We start from the raw sequence: 22656 nt of genomic DNA, 5'->3' as shown, positions 1-22656 counted from the left end.
CAAACTATATTACAAAGCTGTGGTGATTACAACAGTATGGTACTGGCATTAAAAAAAAGACACATAGATAAATGGAACAGAACAGAGAACCCAAAAATAAACTCACACATATATGATCAATTAATTTATGACAGAGGAGCCAAGAATATACAATAGGGAAAGGACAGTCTCTTCAGTAAGTGGGAAAACTGGACAGCCACGTCTAAAAGAATGTAATGGGATCACTATCTTATACCATGTACAGAAATTAACTCAAAATGGACTAAAGACTTGAATGTAAGACTTGAAACTATGAAACTCCTAGAAGGAAACAGGCTGTATGCTCCTTGCCTTCGGTCTTGATGATGATTTTTTGGATTCGACACCACACGAGCAACAAAAGCCAAAGTAAACAAGTGAGACTACCTCAAACTAAAAATCGTCTGCACAGCAAAAGAAGGGAAACCATGGACAAAATGAAAAGGCAACCTACTGAATGGGAGAAAATATTTACAAATCATATATCTGATAAGGTGTTAGTATCTAAAAATATATAAAGAAATCATATAACTCAAAAAGAAAAATTGCAATTAAAAAATGGGCAGAGGATCTGAATATACTTTTCCAAGTAAGAGAGACAGATGGCAAACAGGACATAAAAGGTGCTCCACATCACTAATCACCAGGGAAATGTAAATCAAAACTACAATGAAATTCCACTTCACACCTGTTAGAATGGCTGTTATCAAAAAGACAAATCAGTTCAGTGAAGATGTGGAGAAAAGTGAACCCATGTGCACTCTTGGTGGGGATGTAAATTTTTGCAGCCTCCATGGAAACCAGTACAGAGGTTCCTCAGAGAATTAAAAATAGAACTACCACACGATCCAGCAATCCCACTTCTGGGTATTTACCTGAAAAAAAAAAAGACTAACTCAAAAAGACATTTGCACCCCCATGTTCACTGCAGCATTACTTACAGTAGCCAAGATAGGGAAACATCCTACGTGTCCATAAATGGATGAATGGATAAAGAAAATGTATATTTACAATGACAGCCATAAGCAAAAAATGAAATCCCGCCATTTGCAACAACATGGTTGCTCCTTGAGGGCATTATGCTAAGTGAAATAATTTAGAGAAAGACAGATACTATATGATCTCACTTATATGGGTAATCTTTTAAAAAAAAAAAAGAACTCATGGATACAGAGAACAGATTTGTGGTTGGTTGCCAGAGGTGGAGGTTGGGAGGTGGGCCAGACGGGTGAAGGTGGTCAAAAGGTCAAACTTGGAGTTGTAAATAAGTCCTAGGGATGTAATATACAGCCTGTTGACTAGAGTTAATAATACTGTATTTGCGGGCTTCCCTGGTGGCGCAGTGGTTAAGAATCCGCCTGCCAATGCAGGGGACACGGGTTCGAGCCCTGGTCTGGGAAGATCCCACATGCCACGGAGCAACTAAGCCCGTGCACCACAACTACTGAGCCTGCCCTCTAGAGCCCGTGAGCCACAACTACTGAGCCTGCGTGCCACAACTACTGAAGCCTGCGCGCCTAGAGCTTGTGCTCCGCAACAAGAGAAGCCACCACAATGAGAAGCCCACGCACCGCAACAAAGAGTAGCCCCTGCTCACCGCAACTAGAGAAAGCCCGCACGCAGCAACAAAGACTCAACACAGCCAAAAATAAATAAGTAAATAAATTTTTTTAGTCTTTTTTTTTAAGTGGCAAATATCGAAGACGGGCAAAAAAAGACAACGTGTCAATAGGTGTTTCCAAAGACCAAAAAAAAGCAAGAGAACAGAACAAATACCAAAAGTTATAATTCAAGAAAACTTTTCCTGAAATATTTCAAACTACAAACTGAAAGAACATAATGCATACCTTGTAAATTCAACCAAGAATTCAAACCCAATATCGAGACATTCTAAAATTGTTGGAGTTTAAAGAAAAGAAAAAAATCTTGGATATCTAGGCCTAAAGAGTTATTTATAATGGAAGGAAAATTAAGCTCTGTCAGGTTTGGTTTTGTTTTGTTTTGTTTTGTTTTGTTTTATGGCTGCATTGGGTCTTCGTTGCTGCACGCAGGCTTTCTCTAGTTGCAGGGAGCGGGGGCTACTTTTCGTTGCGGTGCATGGGCTTCTCATTGCTGTGGCTTCTCTTGTTGCAGAGCATGGGCTCCAGGCGCGTGGGCTCAGTAGTTGTGGCGCACGGGCTCTAGAGCGCAGGCTCAGTAGTTGTGGTGCACGGGCTTAGTTGCTCTGCGGCATGTGGGATCTTCCCAGACCAGGGATCAAACTCGTGTCCCCTGCATTGGCAGACGGATTCTTAACCACTGCGCCACCAGGGAAGTCCCTCTGTCAGGTTTTTTGACAGCCACACTTTATGGCAAAAGAGAATGGAATAATATATTTAAGATACTCAAAGAGACTATGAACCAAAAGTTTCATACCAACTATGTAATAGCAGCAAACTGTCATCCTCATGCGAGAACCTGGGGAACTTTATTCCTGTTAATTCTTTCTTAGGAATATGTTAGAAACTGAGCTGATTTGGATGACCAAACTGTCTTAAGAAACAGCAACAGAAAGTGGTTGTGAGTTAATTATATGCAGTTAGCTATGTGTAGAACTAAGAATGAATGAGGAATATAAGGTGAGACTGCAGTGTCAGCTGGTTCATGTGACCTAGGCAATGTAAATACAGTGCAACTACAAAGAAATAAGCAGAAAATAATATGGTTTTAGTAGTTATATTTGTGGTATTATATATGAGGGCTTTAATGTGAGAGAAAGCAAATGAATCCAATGTCCTTGAGAACCAACTTAGAGTCCCCATGCCGCAAATGAGTCTGCATGCTGCAACTAAAGATCCCATGTGCCACAACTAAGACCTGGCGCAGCCAAATAAATAAATATTAAAAAAAAAAAAAGACACCAATTTAAAGAGGCTTCTGCTCACCAACGACAACATTTTAAGCATTAATTATGATAAATGTAACAGAATCAAGCATGTTTAAATCCATGAGTTCATAATGGTACCAAAACATAATAATTGTTCATCTTGGGAGGATGTTAGGGAACCAACTCTTATTTTTGAAAACTAGAAAATAAAGGGAAATACTCCAGCATTATTCTTGCCTTTCCTATACAAGTTGTACCACTAGCTGGCTAGATCGAAAATGAGGATGTTTCCCTTTATAGAAGCTTTCCCACAAATAAGAGAATGATAGATTTGGAGCATCACTATTTTTCAACCCGTAATTACACAAAAGCAATTAGATACTATGTATCTCTTGATAAAAAACCAACAACAACTATGAAGCAGTCATTAAAATGTTCAAACATACACTTGAATGTGAATAAGCATCTAGATCCAATTTGCTGGAAATACAGAGAACAGAGGGAACTTGTTCAACTAAACCACAAGAATGGAGCCAGCAAAATCCCAGCTGTGGAACGCTACATAACAAATGGTCCAGTTTCTTCAACAAATTGCAAGGAGGGATGAAAAGAAACAAAGTGGGTAAAGACATATAGAATAGTCATAAAGAATTCTTTTTGACATAAAGAATAGTCAAAACTAAACTATTTTGTTTAAAGATGCTCACTTGGATGAAAAAAATTATAAAAGTTGGAAAGTGATTACAATAAAAAGCCAGGCCAAAAAAAAAAAAGCCAGGCAGTGGTTACTCTTAGGAGGGAAGGAAGGGGGGTAGTGTTTGGGAGCACTTGAAAGGCTTCTGGGGTGGTTAGCAAGATTTTCTTTGGTTATGGTTAGGTTATGTTTAATAGGTCATCTGCCTGTACATTTGTCTTATGCTGCAATATGTCTAACAAAACAAAGAACAAAACCTTACATAGCCACAATAAACAGGCAAACAGCCCTGCTACTAAGGGGCCTAATGTCATTTGAGCCCAGGGCCTCTGTCTGGCCTATTTGTGTATTTCTAGAGCCTGGCAGTACCCGAGCAGAACAGGCATTTGACAAATATTTTGTTGAATGACTAAATGAATCTGAAGAAGCCTCCAACCCACTCAGGTTGAATTTCGGCACCTAAATGAGCTTTCCCGAACCTCCAGATCTGTGTGGGTGCCAGCAGATGGTGTCACCAGTCCTTCTGCTCTGCCTCAGTGGACTTGAAAGGGGTTTCAAACTAGAGCTCTCTTGGAAACTTGGAATCTGGTGAGTTCTACCAATTTCATACTCCTTAGTCACCTCCCAAAATGACAGTTCTCCATGTCATCTGGCTTCCCAGCACTCTCTACTTTTACGACGTACCATCCTTCTCCCAACTTCTCTGCAGTGCTCTTTTCTTTGATGGACAAACCCCTACCTCCTCCATATTGTCTGTTGGCCTTGACTGAATATGGTTCTCTCCTTAGGACGCCACCTCCTTTGCAGCCTCTGACGTGGAGGCTGCTCCTTCTCTCACATCCTGTTGCGTGGAGGCTCTCCCTAAATGTTTCCGGACAAAATATATCTTGTCCCTCAGATTAAAAATCTCTGCTTCCTCTGCTGCTCACGCATTAGTTACTGCGCTTTCAGCCCTCTTCCTGCTGTCATCTTAACCGTCTAACCTCTCTCTCTGATTCTTTGATCTTTGGAGCAACTTGGCTTGTCTTCTGCACCCCAATTTCTGCCATTATCCTCACCATTTGGGCGGACATCCTAACCAGGTTGCCTCACATCTCAAAGTCTTTTACAAGAATTAGAATATTCAGGTCAAATACCCAACTTTCTAATTAGCTACAATCTCCTAACCTTCCAGCTTTTTCACTTTAGCACCTTGATTTCTCCATTTCCTCCGTCAGTTTGCCCCATTGCAGGCTCTCCTTTTCCCATACCCAGCCTAGATCTGTTGGTGGCTCTCTGACTTGGCTTACCTTGCACCTACCTTTCAGTCTATAGTCTACCTTCTGTGCCTGCCCTCCCATCTGTTGGTGTCACCACAAATTCATGGTCACCCATCAGTCCTTTTCTTGATCCTTTTTTATCCTTGGACAGCCCCTTTAGCAACTGTTCCAAACTTCCATAATTCTTCTCAAACCCCTTGCTCATTCCCTTTTCTTTCAGTAGACAGTGTTGCCTCCTGCTTCACTGAAGAATTGAATGCCATCAGGCAAGAGCTCCCTAAACCTTGTACTTTACCCCAAAAAAGAGGCTTCCTCGCCTCTTCCATTAGTCATCCTCTCTTTTTCTTTAAACTCTTACCGGCCATGACCTACAAACATTCAGAACTCTTCCATGTTTAAAGAAAAAGAGATTCCATAGCCTCCTCTAGATTACATGCTGATCTTTGTTCACTGTACTTAATATTTCCTGAAAGAGTTCCAGTCACTTATTTCCCCTTCTTACACACACTTCTCCAGAAGGAGATCCTCACTCAGTCACCTCCCATTCTCTTCCTGAACAGACCTCATTTTGGCTCTAACCTCACTCCTCTGAACATGCTTTTACCAAATCCAACAGTAGCTTCCTTGTTCCCAAATCTAGTAGACACATTTTTAAGTCCCTAATTCTGGACCTCTCTGCTCCATCTGACCAGTTGACCTTCCCCTTGAATTGTAAATCCTTGGTTTCGCTAACACCACATTCTCATGGTTCTCGTCATAGCTCTGACTCTCCTTCTGGACATCCATTCCTCTGATTGCTGTTTTCCAGCACTTTGCAGCCCCGCGCTCTTTTCACACTACACAGTCACCCTGAACAAGCTCATCTGTACTTCATATGTCAGCCATTACCTGCACGTTTGTGTTTCTGGCCCAAATCTTTCTCTTGAGCTCCCAAATCTATGTAAGTCAACTGACTCCTGAACAGTCCACCAGGATGTCCCACATGCATGTCTCAAATTGAACTGATTATCTTGCTCCCCTGCTATACTGGCAAGTTTTTCTTTTCCCCCCAAGCAAAAAATTTAACTCTCCTTGATGCCACTGTATCCCTTATCCCCACAATCAGTCAGTTACTAAGTGTAATTTCTATTTCCTAAATATTGAATTCCTTATCTCTCTCAAAACCACTGCCACCACCTTGCTTCAGGCCAGACTTCTGCTTTCCTTTTTCTTAAAATTGTCTCCATCTAACTCAACCCCCTAACACTACAACCAGAGTGATCTTTCTGAAATGTATATCTAATTGTGTGCTTTTCCTGCTTAAAATCCTTCCCCATTGCTCTTAGGTCTGAACTGCTGTACACAGCCTCAGAGCTTAGTCATCATCTGGCCTTTGCTGATCTCTCCAAATGAATCTCTGACCCTCCCTACCTCACACTTCACAGTTCAGGGTTACTAAATTGCTCTTATTTCTTCACAGGTTCATTTTGGTTTCTCATCTCAGCCTTTTTCCCCAAGCTGCGTTGTCTTTCATGAATGGCTTTCCTCGCCCCTGCCTGCCTGCCTACCTCCTGTTCATCCTACAGTTAAAATTGTCCATCCCCTGCTCTACCCACCCCACCTAAAGCCATGCAAGGTATCCCTACCTGGGGTACCCACAGTACCCTGCACCAGGCAGATTTCATCTCCCCAACCAGACCCTCAAGACGGAGAATCTGATTTTGTTCTTTAAATTCTTAGCAGATACTATGTGCTCAAAATGTGTTGAATGAAGATTCAGTTCCCAAGTGCAAAAATTATAATCAGCGTAGCTGCCACATGGGGCACGTTACTATGTGCAAGACACTGCAAAGCAATTCACACGCATTCCCTCATTTGTTCCTTATAACTTTAGAGAGAGGTGAAAGGACTTGCCCAAGGCCACACAGGCAGAAAAGGGTGGAGCCTTGTTTTCAAGCCCATGCAATCAGGAGCTGGCAGAGACTGCCAGCTATTCTCTCCTTTCTCCTTGGAAACAACTCCAATTTTATTTGTTAACAGATTATATTTCAGTTAGGTGTGCAGTGTGACTCAGTCCTATGGGATCTCCAGAAGTCTCTTTAAAATGAAATGCGGCTCAAAGTGACGAGTCCAAGCAGCCACTTCAGGCCATGAGGTGTCCTTGAGGATGAACGCCAGGATTGAAAGTGGTGCTGGGTTCCGTGTCATGGTCTGGCTACCTCCACACAAGGTCTGTTAATACGCAGCCACGGCTGGTACAAAGGGTCAGGTTGAATCTTGCCCCTCTTAATCCCCTGGGGGCCAACTCAGAGAAGGAGAAGCTAGCATGGGTGATATAAAGTGTTTCTTTATTTGAATGTCATTCCACCTGCACTGAAGCTCAAACCCAGCAGCAGCAGAAGGGGTCAGGACCGAAATCAATGTTACCAACTCGGACGATGAACGGCGAGGACACGTTCAGACGGAACTTACTAACGGGGTGTAGACAACACCAAGCTATCGTAATGACACACAGCATAGGCCCTCTGCTGGTCAGAGCTCAGGGGAGGACTGTGGCTCCCTGTTCCCTTCTCAGGAAACTCCAGTCCCACCCGAAGGCTAGCCCTGAGCCAGGCAGGGGCCTGCGGAAGTTCCTCGTGCTGGGAAGGTCCCAGCTTCTCCAGAGAGAGCGTTTCCCTTTCTCAGTTCACGCTGGAGGCTGAAGAAGGGTGATTCCCCTGTGCCCAAGTAGGAACTTCAAAAGGTGGCCAAAGAATTTTTCCCTACAGCCTTGTCTAAAAGCTCTCAACTTCTTGGCTATAGCAGGCCTGAAAAAGATCTTGATCCTACCCATGGTGTTTTCCTCCATGGGTACTGGTCCCCAGAGAGGAAAGTTTACACATCCCAAGACCCGGAAGGACTTGAGCAAGCAGTGCTCTGAACCCCCACTAGGTTGGAGCTGCCTTGGCCTCTCCTGAGATAGTCCCACACCAGGCAAAGGAAACCAGATGATGCCAGATCCCTCTGGTCCAGGCACGGCTGGGGGAGGAGTGCCTCAGTGGGCCGCTCAAAGCTCAGCGTCTTTCAGGGACCAAGAGACCGATCTGGGAACAGACCATCTCTGCTTCAGCCTCCTCCCGAAGGCTAAAGCCAAGTTGCCAGACGTGGGTGAGAGCAAACTACAGACATCCTTGCTGTGATGGCTTCCTGGCCCCGGAGAGCCATCTGGGCCCTGGCTTGGCGACACTTCAGCCTCACCTGGGGTCTCTGGTGGAAACATCTGTTTCCCGTTCTGCTCCCACCTCTGCTAAAGCTTCAGGGACAGGGCTTTGGTTTGGTACCCACTCCAGCCTCTTTCCCTTCCCTAAGGCACCCTGGTGTTCCTTCAGCCCCACCAACACTCCCCTCCTAACCCCAAGCTCCTGGGTGCGTCTCCCACTGCCCCACAGCAGCTGGCTGGGTGGATGGTAACAGGGAATCACTGTCCAACCACCCCAAGGGGAACCACCCTCCCTTTCTCTACCACTAACCCACTCCAGTGGCGCGAACCTGCTCAGCAGTCACCTAGACGGTTCCCTTGATGTGGCGCCTCTACCCCAATGGGGTGGGGCATGGCTGCCTGGGCCCCGCCTCCACCTCTGAGGAGGTAGGTCCTAACCTTCCCACCAGCAGCCCACAGGGGTCTGCGGCCCCCGTGGGCGGTAGGCTCTCCCCTCGCACAGTGGGCACGCAGCAGCTGCTCCCCTTTCCTCCGAGTCCTGTCCCCTCTATCCTCCTCTCCTTCCCCTTCCTTTCTCCCCCTGCACCTGGCCTCCAACAGCTCACCTCTCCCTTTGCCTCCTTCCCATCCCTGTTCCTTCCTCGTCTCTGGCCACCTCCCCTCCCACCTCCAGGTTCTCTATCCATCACGCCTCCCTCTCTGATCACTTTCTCCACTTCTGTACCCTCTAAATCCACCCCACCCCCCATCGCTCGGTCTCCCTCCCTCCTTCTCTCCCTGTCTCTGCACCTCCTTCTTCTCTTTCTCCCATCTGTCTTCTCCCCATTTCTTTTTTTTTTTTATGGCCGCACCACGTGGCATGTGGTATCTTAGTTCCCTGACCAGGGATGGAACCCGCACCCCCTGCATTGGAAGCGCGGAGTCTTAACCACTGGCCCGCCAGGGAAGTCACCTTCCTCCCATTTCTAATCCCTTGCTCCTGGTCCCTCCGCCTGATGCCCTCCAACATTGGGCTTTGGTTTGGATCTTGGAGGAACTCACTTCTGCCACCCCACTCCCCACCTTCACGAGGCTCCCCTCACCTTCCCACTCAGCACGGGACCCTGGTGGGAGCAGGGGAGAGGGGAGCACAGTGCAGGGACCAGAGCACAAGGGGCAGGTATCTGCCCAGGAGGAGGGAGTAGAGAGGGCGGGGGGCAGGACTTAGTAAGTTCCAGGTTTCAGGAACCCTCCCAGGCCCCAGCATGTGACTCCAGTTAGGGTCCAGATGGGGGACTCAGGCAGAGGATTTCTAGGGTCTGTCTTGGAAACTCTGTCAGGTCCAGGTCCTATGGAAATGAACACAAGGCTGCAAATACATGGCACTCGCTGCTTTCCTCCCTCGGGCTGAGGCCGACATGACATGGAGACCACACGCTTCCCCACTGAGCCTGCAGGGGCCTCATGCCCCCCCTCCACAATAGGCCAGGCAGCCAGTACCTGGAGACAGAAGTAGGCACACGAGATGAAGCCAACCGGCCGCCAAAATGGGGGCTGGAAGGGGCTGTCCAAGCCCCAAGCCAGATGGCTCTACCACCGGGTCCCCAAGGCAGTGAGGGGAGGTCAGAAACACCTGCAGTCTCCTTCCTGTGCTCCCTGCAGGAGGGGCGATGTCCCCACAGTGGGAGGAGAGGGGGAGAGAAGACTCTTCATCTGCCCCCCACACACCTACACGCGCGCGCGCACACACACACGCGCGCACACACACACACACACACACACACACACTCATGCCTCGGCTCCAAGCGTGCCCACCAGGTTGCAGACCCTGGGCAAACCGCAAGGCGAGAGGTGGGCAGGGAGGAGGAAGAGGTGGGGAGAGGGTTACGAGGCCTGGGGATGGGGACAGGGGGTACCCTGTTCAGAGGTGACCTGCAAGTTCAAGTTATGCAGAAAAGTATCAAAGAGGCAAGACAGTCTCTGCCCTTGGCAGAAGGGGGGGGGGCGGGACAGCACGAGAAGGGGCAGAGGGGCGACGCATCCCCTAATTCCCTACTCATGGGCGCCTCTCCCCAACCCTGACAACAGGGCCAAGAAGTCTATGCTGTACAAAACAGGCCGGGGTCAAGGGTCCAGTCACTGGTGAGCCATCCGAGCAGGGAGGAGGCCAGGCCAGCCCCAGAGCTACTTCCAGCCCCAGCTGCAGAGGCCAAGCGCCATCAAGAGAGGAGTCCAAGCGCTGCCTCCAGAGCCTGCCTGTCTTGGCTCAGAGTCCGCGTGGTCAGGGCCCCAGCCAGCATCTGACCAGAAGGCCCTGTGCTTTCTCCCTCGGTGCAGCTCAGACTCCTTTGAGAGAGCTGGGACCAGGCTGGAGCAGGAGCAGAGAGGCCCCAGGGAGGCCGGTGGTGCCTGGAGCTCTGTGAACCATCATCGGCCAAACAAAAAAGATAGGAAAGAGTCCAGTGTGCTGCCCTGGAGCAGTGTCTTGGATAAGTTTCTGCAGGAGGCGGGGACCAGAGGAGGCGAGGATAGAGCCAGGCAGCAGCCCTCCAGACTGAGGGAGCCTGGTGGGGGGGCCACGGCATCTCCTTCCCCTGAAGGCTCTGCAGGGCCCTGGCCAGGCTGGAGGGGAAGAGGAGGCCAGGGACTGGGGGCCGTCTCCCTTAGGTCAGTTGAGGGAGGTGCAGACCCAGACCCTCCCAGGCTCTGCAGGGCCTCTCCCCTCCCTCAGGCTGCATCCCAGCCCCAGCCTCTCTTCAAAGCCCGGAGCTCGCAGGCAGGTAGCAGGTGAGGTCAGTCCAAGATCGGGGTCTTCCCTCAGAGCGTGAATGGAGGGATGAGAGGGCAGGAGACAGGACAAGCTGAGGGCAGGTCAATTCCTGGGCTGTGATCCCGGCCTTCAGGGTCCCTGTGAGTGAGCGACGGGACAGGGGAGGACTCCCCATCCAGAGACATCACCCCCTGGCCGCAACACAGAGCTTACTGTAGAGCCCACAAAATCTAAGAGAGAGAGAGAGAATTGGAGAAAGTCAGAGGCCGCCCGGCACTGGGGCTCCGTCAGCCACTCCTCAGGGCAAAGCTGGGCAGAGGGGTGGGCTGCCCAGGTTCTGAAATGCAGCCAGCCCTGACTAGCTGGAAGGCCTTGAGCCAGCCATTCAACCTCTCTGAGCCCCAATTTCCTCATCTGTAAAATGAACGTAATAGCCTACTTCTTCACAGAGTGATTCTGAGGGGTTAAAAAGATGTAAATAATGCCAGCCGAGGGCTTTGCACAGTGTCTGGCACATAGTAAATAGTGGAAATGACACCAACATATAGCTTACTTTTCTTCCAGAGGTCTTTGGCTCAGAACTGAATGGTGAGGCTCACTGACCTTGAGCTCCCAGTGAGGGAAGGAAATCCCCAGATGCTGAAGGAAGGCAAACTGGGGCTCCCTTATGTCACTTTTAACACTGAGCTGTTAGGGCGCTTTGGGGAGGAAGGCGAGGACGCTGAGTGGGCCAACCTCACACCAGTCACAACCCCAAACCTCTTCGCAAAGGCCACGTAGCTGTCTTAGTCTTGCACTTCTGGAAGCTGCCACCAGAGCGCAGGCTCCGACCTCACACCAAGACCATAGCAACCACCAGGTGCCAGTGTCTCCAGGGACAGGAGCCTCAGAGAAGGACAGCTTAGCAGCCCAGGAGGGCCCTGAAAAGGGGACTGGCAGCAGGGAAGAGCCTGGCCTTTGGACTTGGACCTCAAATCCTGGCTCCACCACTTAGGTAACCTTGGGCAAGTTACTGGACCTCTCCAGACCTCGGCTTTCTCATTTATGAAATGGTGGTCATGATGCCTGCCTGATGGGGAGCTGTGAGGAGTGACAGCTTTCACTGAGCATTCACCACTGCCCCGTTATAGGCACAACCTTTCTTCCTTGCAGGACAGCCCTGTTAGGTGGTACCATTCTCACCACCCTCGTTTTTTGTTTTTTTGTTTTTCCTTTATTTTTCTTCCAGTTTTATTGAGATATAATTGACATACAGTACTACAGAAGTTGGAGGTGTAGAGCAGAATGACTTGACTTATATTTTGTGAAAGTATTAGCAAACAATTTTTTTCTAATTTAAGAAACACTTTATATAGCAGTTGGTAACCTCCATGTAGAACGTGTTAAATTTACCAAACATAACATTACCTGAAATGGGCTGTGAAACCCTCAATATTATTTGGTGCTCTGAAACTTTTTACATAAACCACAGTTAGGAGAGTGCTGATTCATGAGACAAATTCTGCTCTTTTCTTCTTTCTCTTACTCCACTGTCACCTCCAAGACATGTTAGACTGGAGGCTGAGCCCTCCCTGCCATGGGGAGGCAGAGGAGGAGGCCTCATGGAGAACATGGATTGCGACAAGGGTCGGCAATAGATGCCTCTAGGATGTGAAACACCTGACTTGGATTAGGAGGCTTCTCAGGAGGATGAAAGGAAAGGGTTGTTCTGAAGCTGGAGCGCCTCTCCCCATCCCTTGTCCCATCTTATGACGACAGTTCTGAGGGGTTGTTCTGGAATGTGCATAGATGGTGGGGACTGGGGGACAGTGCAGGCCTGGACAGGGCTCAGGTGGGGTGAGTCAGGTAGAGTCTGGGTGTCAGTGCTTAGCACTGGGTCAGGTGTCCTTCCGGTCATCTGGTGTGCCTGTTTGTATCCAAGTCCAGTTGTACTGGGAAGAGGATGGAGACTATGGACCACTCCATAGATCAGGTCTCTGAATATCCTCGGGGGATAAAAAGGACGTGACTCTTACTTTTTTTTTTTTTTCACCACCCTCATTTTAGGTAGTGCAGGAAACTGAGGCTCAAAGAGGTGAATTCATTTCTTAGCTCAACCTGCTTCCAACACAGACAACCTGCCTTCACAGTCCAAGGGTATTCACACCACAATACTAGAGTAACTCCTGCCAAATGAGATAATAACCCTCACTATCATTATCCCCATTTTACAGATAAGAGGCTCCAAGAGATGAATGCAATTAAAGGAAAGTGATGAACATACACCCAGCACATGCTAAGAGCTCAAGGAAGGGTGAGACTACGAAATCCGATTTCCCACGGCAGAACACGGGCACCCAGACAGACGGGGTGTCTCCCCTTTCTCTAGGGGCAGCATGGGCCCCTGGGTCAGAGGACTGACCTTCCTTTAGAGAGCAATCTGGAATTAGCATTACAATTGTGAGTGCGCAATTCCACTTCTGGAAAGACACCAAGAAAACAGAAGGCAAAGACAAAGATGGTCATTGTAGCATTGCCAGTAATAGTAAAAACCTGGGAACCTCCCTAACAGCCCCTACAAGGAGAACAGTTAAGAAACTATAATTCCTTCGTCTTATGTAATGCTAGGCATTGGATAAAAAGGACAAGATGGTTCTCCACAAAATGATAAAGATCTTTAAGACGTGCTCTAGAGTTGAGCACAGAAAGCAATCTGAGGAGGGATTTGTTTTGGACGATGCCTCTCCTATATTAGCACGTAACACTACCATATATTTCACAAAGGGACATACGTAGATACATAGATAAGCATCTGATAACAGTGGTTATCCCTGAGACTCTGGCCTTAGATGTCAATTTTTTCTTTATTGTATATTAATGTTACCTGATACATAACGAAAGTTTATGTGTACTATACTAGGTATAAAGCATACTGCACCAAACATCTGTGGGCTCACCATGCAAGTACTTAACCACCGATAGTTTGTACACACCGACCTGTCCCCCACCTCATGTCCTTGCTTCCCTGCTTCCATCCCAGCTACAGAGAACCACCATGATACCTTTTGTATTGATCATGTCTTTGCTTTTTTAAAAAACACGCAATATTACCATATATATATATTTAAACTGTATTTAGCATAGTGTTACTTAGTTTGTTAACTCAAAAAAATTATCTCACTGTCATCTTCTGGAATTCTATTTTTTCCCCTCTCTCTCAATATTATGTTTCCAGGATGTATCCATTCATTCCGTTACATATAGCACGTTCATTCATTTCCACAGTTGTAAACAATTCTGTGATGTGAATGTATCACCATATATTTATCCATCCTCCTGTCAATGGCCATTTAGGTGGTTTTTAGTGTTTGCTATTTTGAAACTGCGGCCAAGAGCATTCATGTACATTTTTCCTGGGTTTATATTCATGGGAGGGTTTGCTGGGTCAGGCGTGCAAATGTTCGGATTTGAGGGATAACCTCCAACTGTCTCCCAGGCAGTCGGCCTCTCTATAAGGTTTCCAACTTGTGCTTCACTTGACTTTGAAGGTGCCCCGCCTGGCGGGGCTGGCCTCGCCCACCTCCGCACCCCACGACCGCCAGCCGCCCACCCGGAAGCGCGCGCCCGCTCACCTTTGTTCTCCTGCTTGAGCTCCTCCTGCAGCAGGTCCGTTTGCCGGTTGCCCAGCACGAAGGCAAGGAAGGAGAGGATGAGGGCGTTGAGGATGCCGATGATGGCCAGGATGTACGCCCAGCGCACCGAACAGTCCCCCAGGGAGTACTTCCCGGTCTTGGCCCCGCACATGTCCCGGATCGTCTCGGCGTCCCAGCCGTCAGGGAAGATCATGCAGCCCAGCACAAGGCACAGAGCTGAGGGGGCGCCAGACCGAGCCCACCGCCAGGGTCAGGAAGGAAGAGAGAAGGGGAAGATTACTTCCCAGAGCCTGAGGACCACCAGGAGGCCCCCTGAGGCTGGGCCCCGCCCCCCCGCACTGCCCATCAACCCAAGAGCTTGTGAACCACCTCCTGTGGATCCAGAAACTCTAAACCCTGGGAGGGCCTCATGCCTTGGGGAGCAGAAACTTTCCAAAACACAATGCCATCGCCTGCCCCCATCAAATCAACTCCTCCTCCAGGAAGCCTTCCTGGAAATAGGAGAAAATAGCAAACCAGGGTCACCTCCTTCAGCTCCCTTTAGCATCTTGGCCATGCTTACTCTCTCCCATCCTCACCATTCTTTATTGTTTATTTTTGTCATTTACTCAACAAATTTTTATTGAGAGCCATTTTCCGGGCTCAGTAGGCCACCTCCAGCTGTGACCTTCCCCTCCTGGCAGTGAGAGTTTTTGATTATGTCTACTGGCTTTATGTTGCCCTTTTTAGTGCCTGACAGTCCGCCAGCGACTGGGTTACTGTGTCTGAGACCTGAGGTCACCACAAGGCTCAGGTTGGGGCAGAGGGGCCCTTGACCCCCGGCAGGCCCACAGGTGCTTAACCTGGGTTTTAGATGACAGTGATGACAAAGTGGGAGTGGCAGTCAGTTCTGCCCACTGTCTAGGAGGCACATCTCGTTGCCAGGGTGGGGAGGGGGACACCTGGCTTTGCCATCTCTTTCCCTCATCTACCGTACGAGGAAGTGCTCCCCACGGCACAGACTCTTCCCTGCCTCGAGTTCTGCCTCCTCTGGCCTCACCCCGACCTTCTAACAGGACAGTCCTTCTGCACTCCCCTAGGGTGCGCTCCTTATACTGACACAGGGCGCCCCTGACAGCACTGTGATCTCACACACACACACACACACACACACACACACACACACACACACACACACGTTGGAGCAGGCCTTCCTCCCCTCTCCAACGCGCTCACCTTCTCCAAGACAATTCCTAGCTCGAGTGAAAGACACCTCTAATACATGGCTGGGGAAAAGAGCTCGTGGCAAAGGGAAGGGCAAATGCAAAAAAGCCCTGAGGCAAGAATGAGCTTGGTGAGTTAAAGAATTCAACAAGTTTGCAGATGCCCTTTAGATACCCAAATGGAGAAGGAAACTCAGGGAGAAATCAGGGCTGGAGATATAAATGTGGGCGCTGTGGGCATGTAAATCCCTGGGACTGGATGTTATGGAAACTGAAGAGAAGGCCCAGGACGGAGCCCAGGGGCGCTCTAGCAATTATGGGTTGGGAAGAGAGGAGGAGCCTACGGAGAGGGCTTGACCCAGCCACCTTCCCATATTTCCCTAACACTTTTCAGGACCCTCCAGGACCCTGGAGAGGGGAGGAGGGTCAAATGCCAGGGATGGAGGAGTGGGAGCCGAGGCGCCTAAGTCCTTCACATCCGCAGGGTCCTTTGAGGGGTCGGGGGTGGAGGGCTGCACTCCCACCTCCCCATCCTCAGCCCTGAATCTCCAGCTTGAGGCAGGGGTGAGGAAAGAGCCTGGGAGGGGCAAAACCCACCCAGTCCCTCCTTCTCCTCTCCCGGGTACAGTGTTTCCTCTCCTGCCCAGAGCATTCCCGTCACCATGGAAACCGCGGCAGTATCCTGCAGGTGGTCCTCCTCCCTCTGCAAGCTCAGCGTTCAAAGAGGTTTTCTCCCGGGGCTCTGCGCCTGCACGTTCTCTCTGTCTCGCTGCCTCATCACTTACGTGTCTCTCTAGTCGTGTGTCTCCATTCCTTTCTCTTCTCCACCCTTTTCATCTTTTTTTGCCTCTCTCTTCACACCCCTCCCCCTCTCTCTCCACACCCCTCCCCCTCTCTCCACACCCCTCCCCCTCTCTCTCCACACCCCTCCCCCTCTCTCTCCAGCTAGTCTATACAGTGCTCAATCCTCAGTCTTGACCCTCCCTCTTCCCTTTTCTCCTTAGATCTCAGCATTTGACATTCATTCAACACCCCTCCTCTTCTCTCTGCCTTTTCTTGCTTCTCTTCCTTCTCTTTATCTATCCCCTCGCCCTTTCCTCTCTCTGCCTCTCCCTTCATATATTCCACAAATAAATTCTGAGTGTCTTCTATGTGTCAGGCACTGTGCAGGGTGCTGGGGACACTGCCAGTCATGGTTTCTTGTCCTCAGGAGCGGAGGTGTGTGGAGACGAATCAAATCAAATCAACACAGAAATAGAATATTTATACATGTCAGGGAGCGATGGGAAGGAGACCCAGGATGACAGGGCACTCAGAGAAGGCGTGGGGGGGCGTGTGGGACCTCTCTCTCCATCTCTCACTCACTCTCTCTGCCTCCTTTACTCTGCAGTGTTTTAGGTGGTGGCTATGGGGCCCCAGAGGCTGCTCTGGGAATGACAAACACCCAGAAGTAAAGCAAGTGGAGAAAAGCCAATCAGACAGGTTTCCTGAGACCTGGGGCAGGAGAGGAAGAGACCTCTAGGGACAGCACAGACCAGGTAGGTGATCAAGAAGCTTAACGATCAGGAGGTGGAGTAAATAGAGACAAGGCAGCCTTCAGCATCCCCATGTGCTGGATGAGGAAACCACGGCTGAGGTCTTTGGAGTCCAAGTTCAAGTCTCTTATGGAAATAATGAGCTGGCTGAAGAGCTACCTGCTATAAGGCATAGACACAGGCAGGGTGCAGGGTGGGGTAAGTGGGGTACATTGTGGGATGTACAGCATCACCCCTGGCCTCTACCCACCACCCATAGTCATAGTAATAAAAAAAAAAGTCTCAAGACACTGTCAAATGTCCCCTTGAGGGCAAAGCTGTCACTGGTTGAGAACCGCTGGTCTAGGGGAAGGGGCCCTCAGATGGGGCACCGATATCCAGTCACCCTAGAGTCAACTGACTTCCCAAGCAGCCAGGAGGTGTTGGACAAATTTAAGATTAATAATATTACTGTTATTAATAATATGATAACGATAACAAATAGTATTGGGTGCTTAACTATGTGCCAGGGTGTGAAGCCCCTAACACGCATGATCTCATTTAATCCTATAACAAATCTGAGGCTCAGAGGAACTAAGTAGTATCGTATCCATGTCACACAGCTAGTAAGTGGCGGGCTCTGTATTCAAACCCAGACAGGTCTTTACTTAATGTTTCTCTCTGAATAGACTCACTTTTTTTTTTTTGGCCGTGCCACGCGGCTTGTGGGATCTTAGTTCCCCAACCAACCAGGGACTGAACCCAGGCCCTCAGCAGTACAAGCTCCGAGTCCCAACCACTGGACCGCCAGGGAATTCCATAGACTCACTTTTCAACTGAGAGGCATTTACTTTAAAAGTAAGCTTTATATCACTATCAAAGAAAAGGAAACCAGGATCATTGACCATAGATAGAAGGCAACTATAAACATAAGTATAGTAAAACCAAAACATTGTTCTTAGGTTCTAGCTGGATACTTTTACCTTCAAATGATCTGAGCCACCTCAGAGCACCTTAAAAAGGAAGGAAGGGGCTTCCCTGGTGGCGCAGTGGTTAAGAATCCGCCTGCCAATGCAGGGGACATGGGTTCGAGCCCTGGTCTGGGAAGATTCCCACATGCCACGGAGCAACTAAGCCCGTGAGCCACAACTACTGAGCCTGTGTGTCTGGAGCCTGTGCTCCGCAACGGGAGAGTCTGTGACAGTGATAGGCCCGCGCACCGCGATGAAGAGTGGCCCCCGCTCTCCGCAAGTGGAGAAAGCCCTCGCACAGAAACGAAGACCCAACACAGTCAAAAATAAATAAATAAATAAATTTAAAAAAAAAAAAAAAAGGAAGGAAGTTCTGACACATGCTACAACGTGGAGGAATCTTGAGGACATTATGCTAAATTATATGAGCCAGTCACAAAAGGTCAAATATTGTATGATTCCACTTATATGAGGAACCAAGAGCAGTCAGATTCCTAGAGGCGGAAAGTAGAATACTGGTTGTCAGGGGCTGGGGGCGGGGCATGGGGAGTTAGTGTTTAATGGGGACAGAGTTCTGCATGTGAAAAGAGTTGTGAGGACAGATGGTGAGGCTGGTTGCACAACAGTGTGAATGTTCTTAATGGCACAGAACTGGACATCTAAGAATGGGTAAAATGGTAAATTTTACGTTATGTGTTTTTACCAAAAAAAAAAAAAAGAGAGAGAGAAAGAGGAAGGAAGGGAGTGAGGGAGGAAAGGGAACACAGAAAATGACACGACGTATTTTCATCATGGATGTGTATGTAAATGCACACAAAAAGATCAGGAAAAATAGAAATTAAGTTTATAACAATGGTGGTCTCTGGGCAGGCAGTGGGTGGGGACTTTAGCCTGTTTGTAATGCTTCAGCTTTTCACAGAGTGAATGTATTCATGTATTACTCATAAAATTAAAAAAACATAATTTAAAATATTGGTTTTTCAAAGAATACACATATATACATACGTAAGCTTGCATGTCTATAAACATTTCTGGAAGAATACAGAAGCAACTTAATGATGGGAACCTCTGAAACACTGCCTGGGGTGGAAGAGGAAAGGAGGGAGACACTTGCTTTTTATTCTCTGCCCTACTGTACTGTTGGAAAGTGTTTACCATTTGCATATATTACTTTTATGATAAAAATGATATTATTATGTCCAGTCCTTTGCCACCTATGTCTGGCCATGAAATCCTCTTACACTTTTAAAATATAATTAAGCAACTAAAGGAAAGTTAAAAGGAAAAACAATACTTGAGTTTGGGGAATGAACCCAGGATGAGACTAAAAAAGTGATGAAGTTAAGAGAAAATATACAATATACGTGGGTGTTTGTTTCCTTTAAAGCTTGTGGTGTAAATGTGCCTTTATGTAAAGCTTTTTAATTATACATTTTATGCTTAGCTATTTTAATAGAGTTTCATTATGATACCATTACACTATCCTCAAGGGACATACACTGAGCCGATCACTCCTAAAGGGAGGGCTTTATTTATGCTCAGCTGTCCCCTCCATGCCTGATGCACCCCAGCTGCTACCCATTACTAGGGGGTCAGATTGGATGTCCCCCAGGGCTTTCTGTCCCTGAGCAGACACCAAAGAGGCTTGATATAGACTGAACTGTGTCCCCACAAAAGTCATATTTTGAAGCTGTAACCTCCAGTGTGACAGTATTTGTAGGAGGGGCCTTGGGAAGATAATTAGGGTTAGATGAGGTCATGAGAGTGGGGCCCCATGATGGGATTAGTGCCCTTATAAGAAGAGATACCAGAGAGCTTGCTCTCTCCCTGCACCTGCCACCTGAGGACACAGCAAGAAGGTGGCCGTCTGCAAGCCAAGAAGAGGACTCTCACCAGAGCCAGACCATGCTGGTCTGGAATTCTAGGTCTTGGAATTCTAGTTTCCTGAACTATGAGAAAATAAATGTAAGCCACCCAGTCTATGGTATTTTGTTATGGCAGCTACGTGCAACAACTTAGATGCCTCTTAGAGTCATAACATTGGGGAAAACTGTGATTCCATTTATATAACATACACTGATAACCCTGGTTACTTCTAAGGAGGGGATTGAGGAGCCAAGGACAGGACAGGACGGACACCTTGCACTGCTAACCTGCTACACCTTTTGAATTCAGGACCACGTGAATAAGTTACCTACTGAAACCTTAAGGTATGTGGGAGCTGACCACTAATAAGTGACTATTGCCAGAGATTTTTTCACTCACTTGGAATGAAATAATTAAAGCAACAAAGAATCGCAATGCACAAGCCAAATGGAACTCACAGAAATAATGAATTAATCACAAAAAAACATAACTGAAAATCTCTAGGCCCCTTTTGACTGAGCTTGCCAATTTCTAGGAATTTATTCTAAGAAAATGCTGAAGGATCTGCTCTAAGATTTAGCTATGAGGATGTCTATCACATCTTTATTTGCAAGAAAGAGAAGAAGGAAGAGAGGAGGAAAAGAAGGGAGGAGGAGAGGGAGAAATAATAAAAGAAGGAAGGAAAGAAAGAAGCAACTAATTATCCAACAACACGGGAATATTCTTTCATACCATGGAATACTACTCCCCTACTAAACTATACTGAGGAAGATTTAATGATACAGAAAATACTTATGATATGTTAGGTTTCAAAAGGATGTGAAAAATAATGTACAATATAATTTCATTTTGGGAAGAAATACTTACATAGTTATAGCAAATAGTTATATAAAATTTACCACATCAGGTACTATGCTATGTATTTTACACACATTACTTCATTTAATCCCCACAACACTCTGTGGAATAGGTACTATTATTATCTTCTTTTTACAGTTGAGGACACAGAGGCACAGAGATGTCATCCAAGTTATCCAAGGTCACACAGCTGGTAAGTTACAGAACCAGGATTTGGACCCAGACAGTCTGGCTCCAGAGCCTGCTCATAACCAGTACTCTATACTGTTACGACTGCAGACCAACAGTTAAGTTGACTGTTTCTGGGAGAGTGAGATTATGTGTGTAATCTTGGTCATCTATATTCTCCAATTTTTGTACAAAGAACAATGATAATTTTACAAAGCTGTAAAAGTCCTAGAAAAGGTGAAAAAGAGAAGCAGTATAGCACAGAATGCACGGATGGCTGCTCGTATCCTGTATCTTCTATGAGTCCCTTCCTCACATTTAGGAAGGTTTTTCTAGAAAGAACCAGGCTGATTTGGGGGCTGAGAGAAGCCCGGAGAAGGACCTGTGGCGGCACCACGACCACAGCTTTCCAAGGGAGAGCCTCCCCAGGCCCGGTGCGCTAGGGGGCTGTAGGGAGACACCCCCCACACACACACCCTAAGAAGGAGGTTGTCCTCACGTCCCTCGCACCAGCTCTGTCCTGCCCCCCAGGGCAGGGGCTTATCGTACAAGGGAGACCAGACCTCTCCTAACAGTCAACCCCGCCCGCTGGATTTGAAGATCCAGGCCCAATCTTAGTGCTTCCATCAGCTGGGGAGCTCGGAGGGGACGGGACTTTCGTGCCTGGGCTCCCTACACCCCATCCAGCACCCAGATTACGGGGACACCCTGATTCCTCCACTTCCCTCACCCCCAATCCAGTCCACTTGCAAGGCCGACTGGCTTGACCTCCAAAAAATATCTCGGACTGACCTCTTTTCTCCATCTCCACTGCCACCATCTGGCCAAGCTGCCATGATCTCCCTCCTGGAAGACCGCACTGGCCTCCTAACTAGCTTCTCTGCTCTCGTCCTTGCCCCATCATCTGTTCTCCACTCAGCATCCGGAGTGAGCTGCCAAAAGCAGGTGGTGCCACTCCCCTGCTCAACACCCTTCAAGAGCTTCCCACTACGCTCAGGATAAACCCTGATGCCCGGTCCTGGCCTGTGTGACCCACAGGCTCACCCCACCTTCCCCCAAGCCATTCGGCCTCTCGATCCGTACACTCCAGCCACCCTGGGCCTCCCTTCTAACCCTAACCCTAACAACATTTCTAGTTCAGCCCCCCTGGAGGGCTTGGCACTCACTGTTCCCTCTCCCTGGGACACCTCCTCCAAGCCATTCAGTCCCCGGCTGGTGGTTCCTGATCTTGAGGAGACTACGGTTTAGTAGGGGGACTGTTAGGAACACACATAATTGTATCTGCTGTCACAGATGCTGTTATGGAGAGATGGGACACCCATCGCTTTGTGTGGTCATTATCTGGGAACAGTATTTACTCCACCACCCCTGGGCCCAGCCTGCGTGGAGCCCACACACAGCCTCCTGGCAACCTTTGAGTCCGCTGCATCCCCCGCTACCCTGGCTCGGCTCTGCCACACTCATCTCAGGGGCTCGGTCAGAACCCTCCCGCCGCGCTCCCCGCATCCTGTCTCACTCCTGCAGTCTGGCCCAGGCCCATCCAGGTGGCTCCATCCCTTCCCGGTCCCTCTGGCTCCTCCAGGCAGCCGTCCTTTCTCAAGGCTGTTCTTGTCAGTTTCTCTGTTGCTAATTTGAGCAGCTGCTCTGGCGCCTCTCTCTAAGCCGCCTTTTCTGGCTCCTC

The 22656-nt window shown here is 48.3% G+C and overlaps 1 protein-coding gene and 1 long non-coding RNA gene across 2 annotated transcripts in view; one reads left to right on the top strand and one right to left on the bottom strand.

The window, feature by feature from the left end:
- Window positions 1–7157: 7157 nt before the first annotated feature.
- LHFPL4 (LHFPL tetraspan subfamily member 4) overlaps window positions 7158–22656 on the bottom strand; it is a 31538-nt gene continuing 16039 nt past the window's right edge. The window contains exons 3-4 of the mRNA XM_057555353.1: window positions 14376–14612; window positions 7158–10994 (exon numbers count right to left, since the gene is read on the bottom strand). Of these exons, the coding sequence (XP_057411336.1) occupies window positions 10894–10994; window positions 14376–14612 (338 nt within the window). The 3' untranslated portion in view covers window positions 7158–10893. The remainder of the gene's footprint in view (window positions 10995–14375; window positions 14613–22656) is intronic.
- On the top strand, window positions 16953–21081 carry LOC130709098 (uncharacterized). Its single transcript, XR_009009575.1, has 3 exons — window positions 16953–17136; window positions 20184–20293; window positions 20946–21081. It is a non-coding gene; the product is annotated as an uncharacterized LOC130709098 (long non-coding RNA).

The sequence above is a fragment of the Balaenoptera acutorostrata genome, chromosome 10, assembly GCF_949987535.1.
Source record: "Balaenoptera acutorostrata chromosome 10, mBalAcu1.1, whole genome shotgun sequence".
Classification (NCBI taxonomy): domain Eukaryota; kingdom Metazoa; phylum Chordata; class Mammalia; order Artiodactyla; family Balaenopteridae; genus Balaenoptera; species Balaenoptera acutorostrata.
The sequence above is the reverse complement of the archived record's forward strand: the minus strand, read 5'-3'. Positions and strand labels throughout refer to the sequence as shown.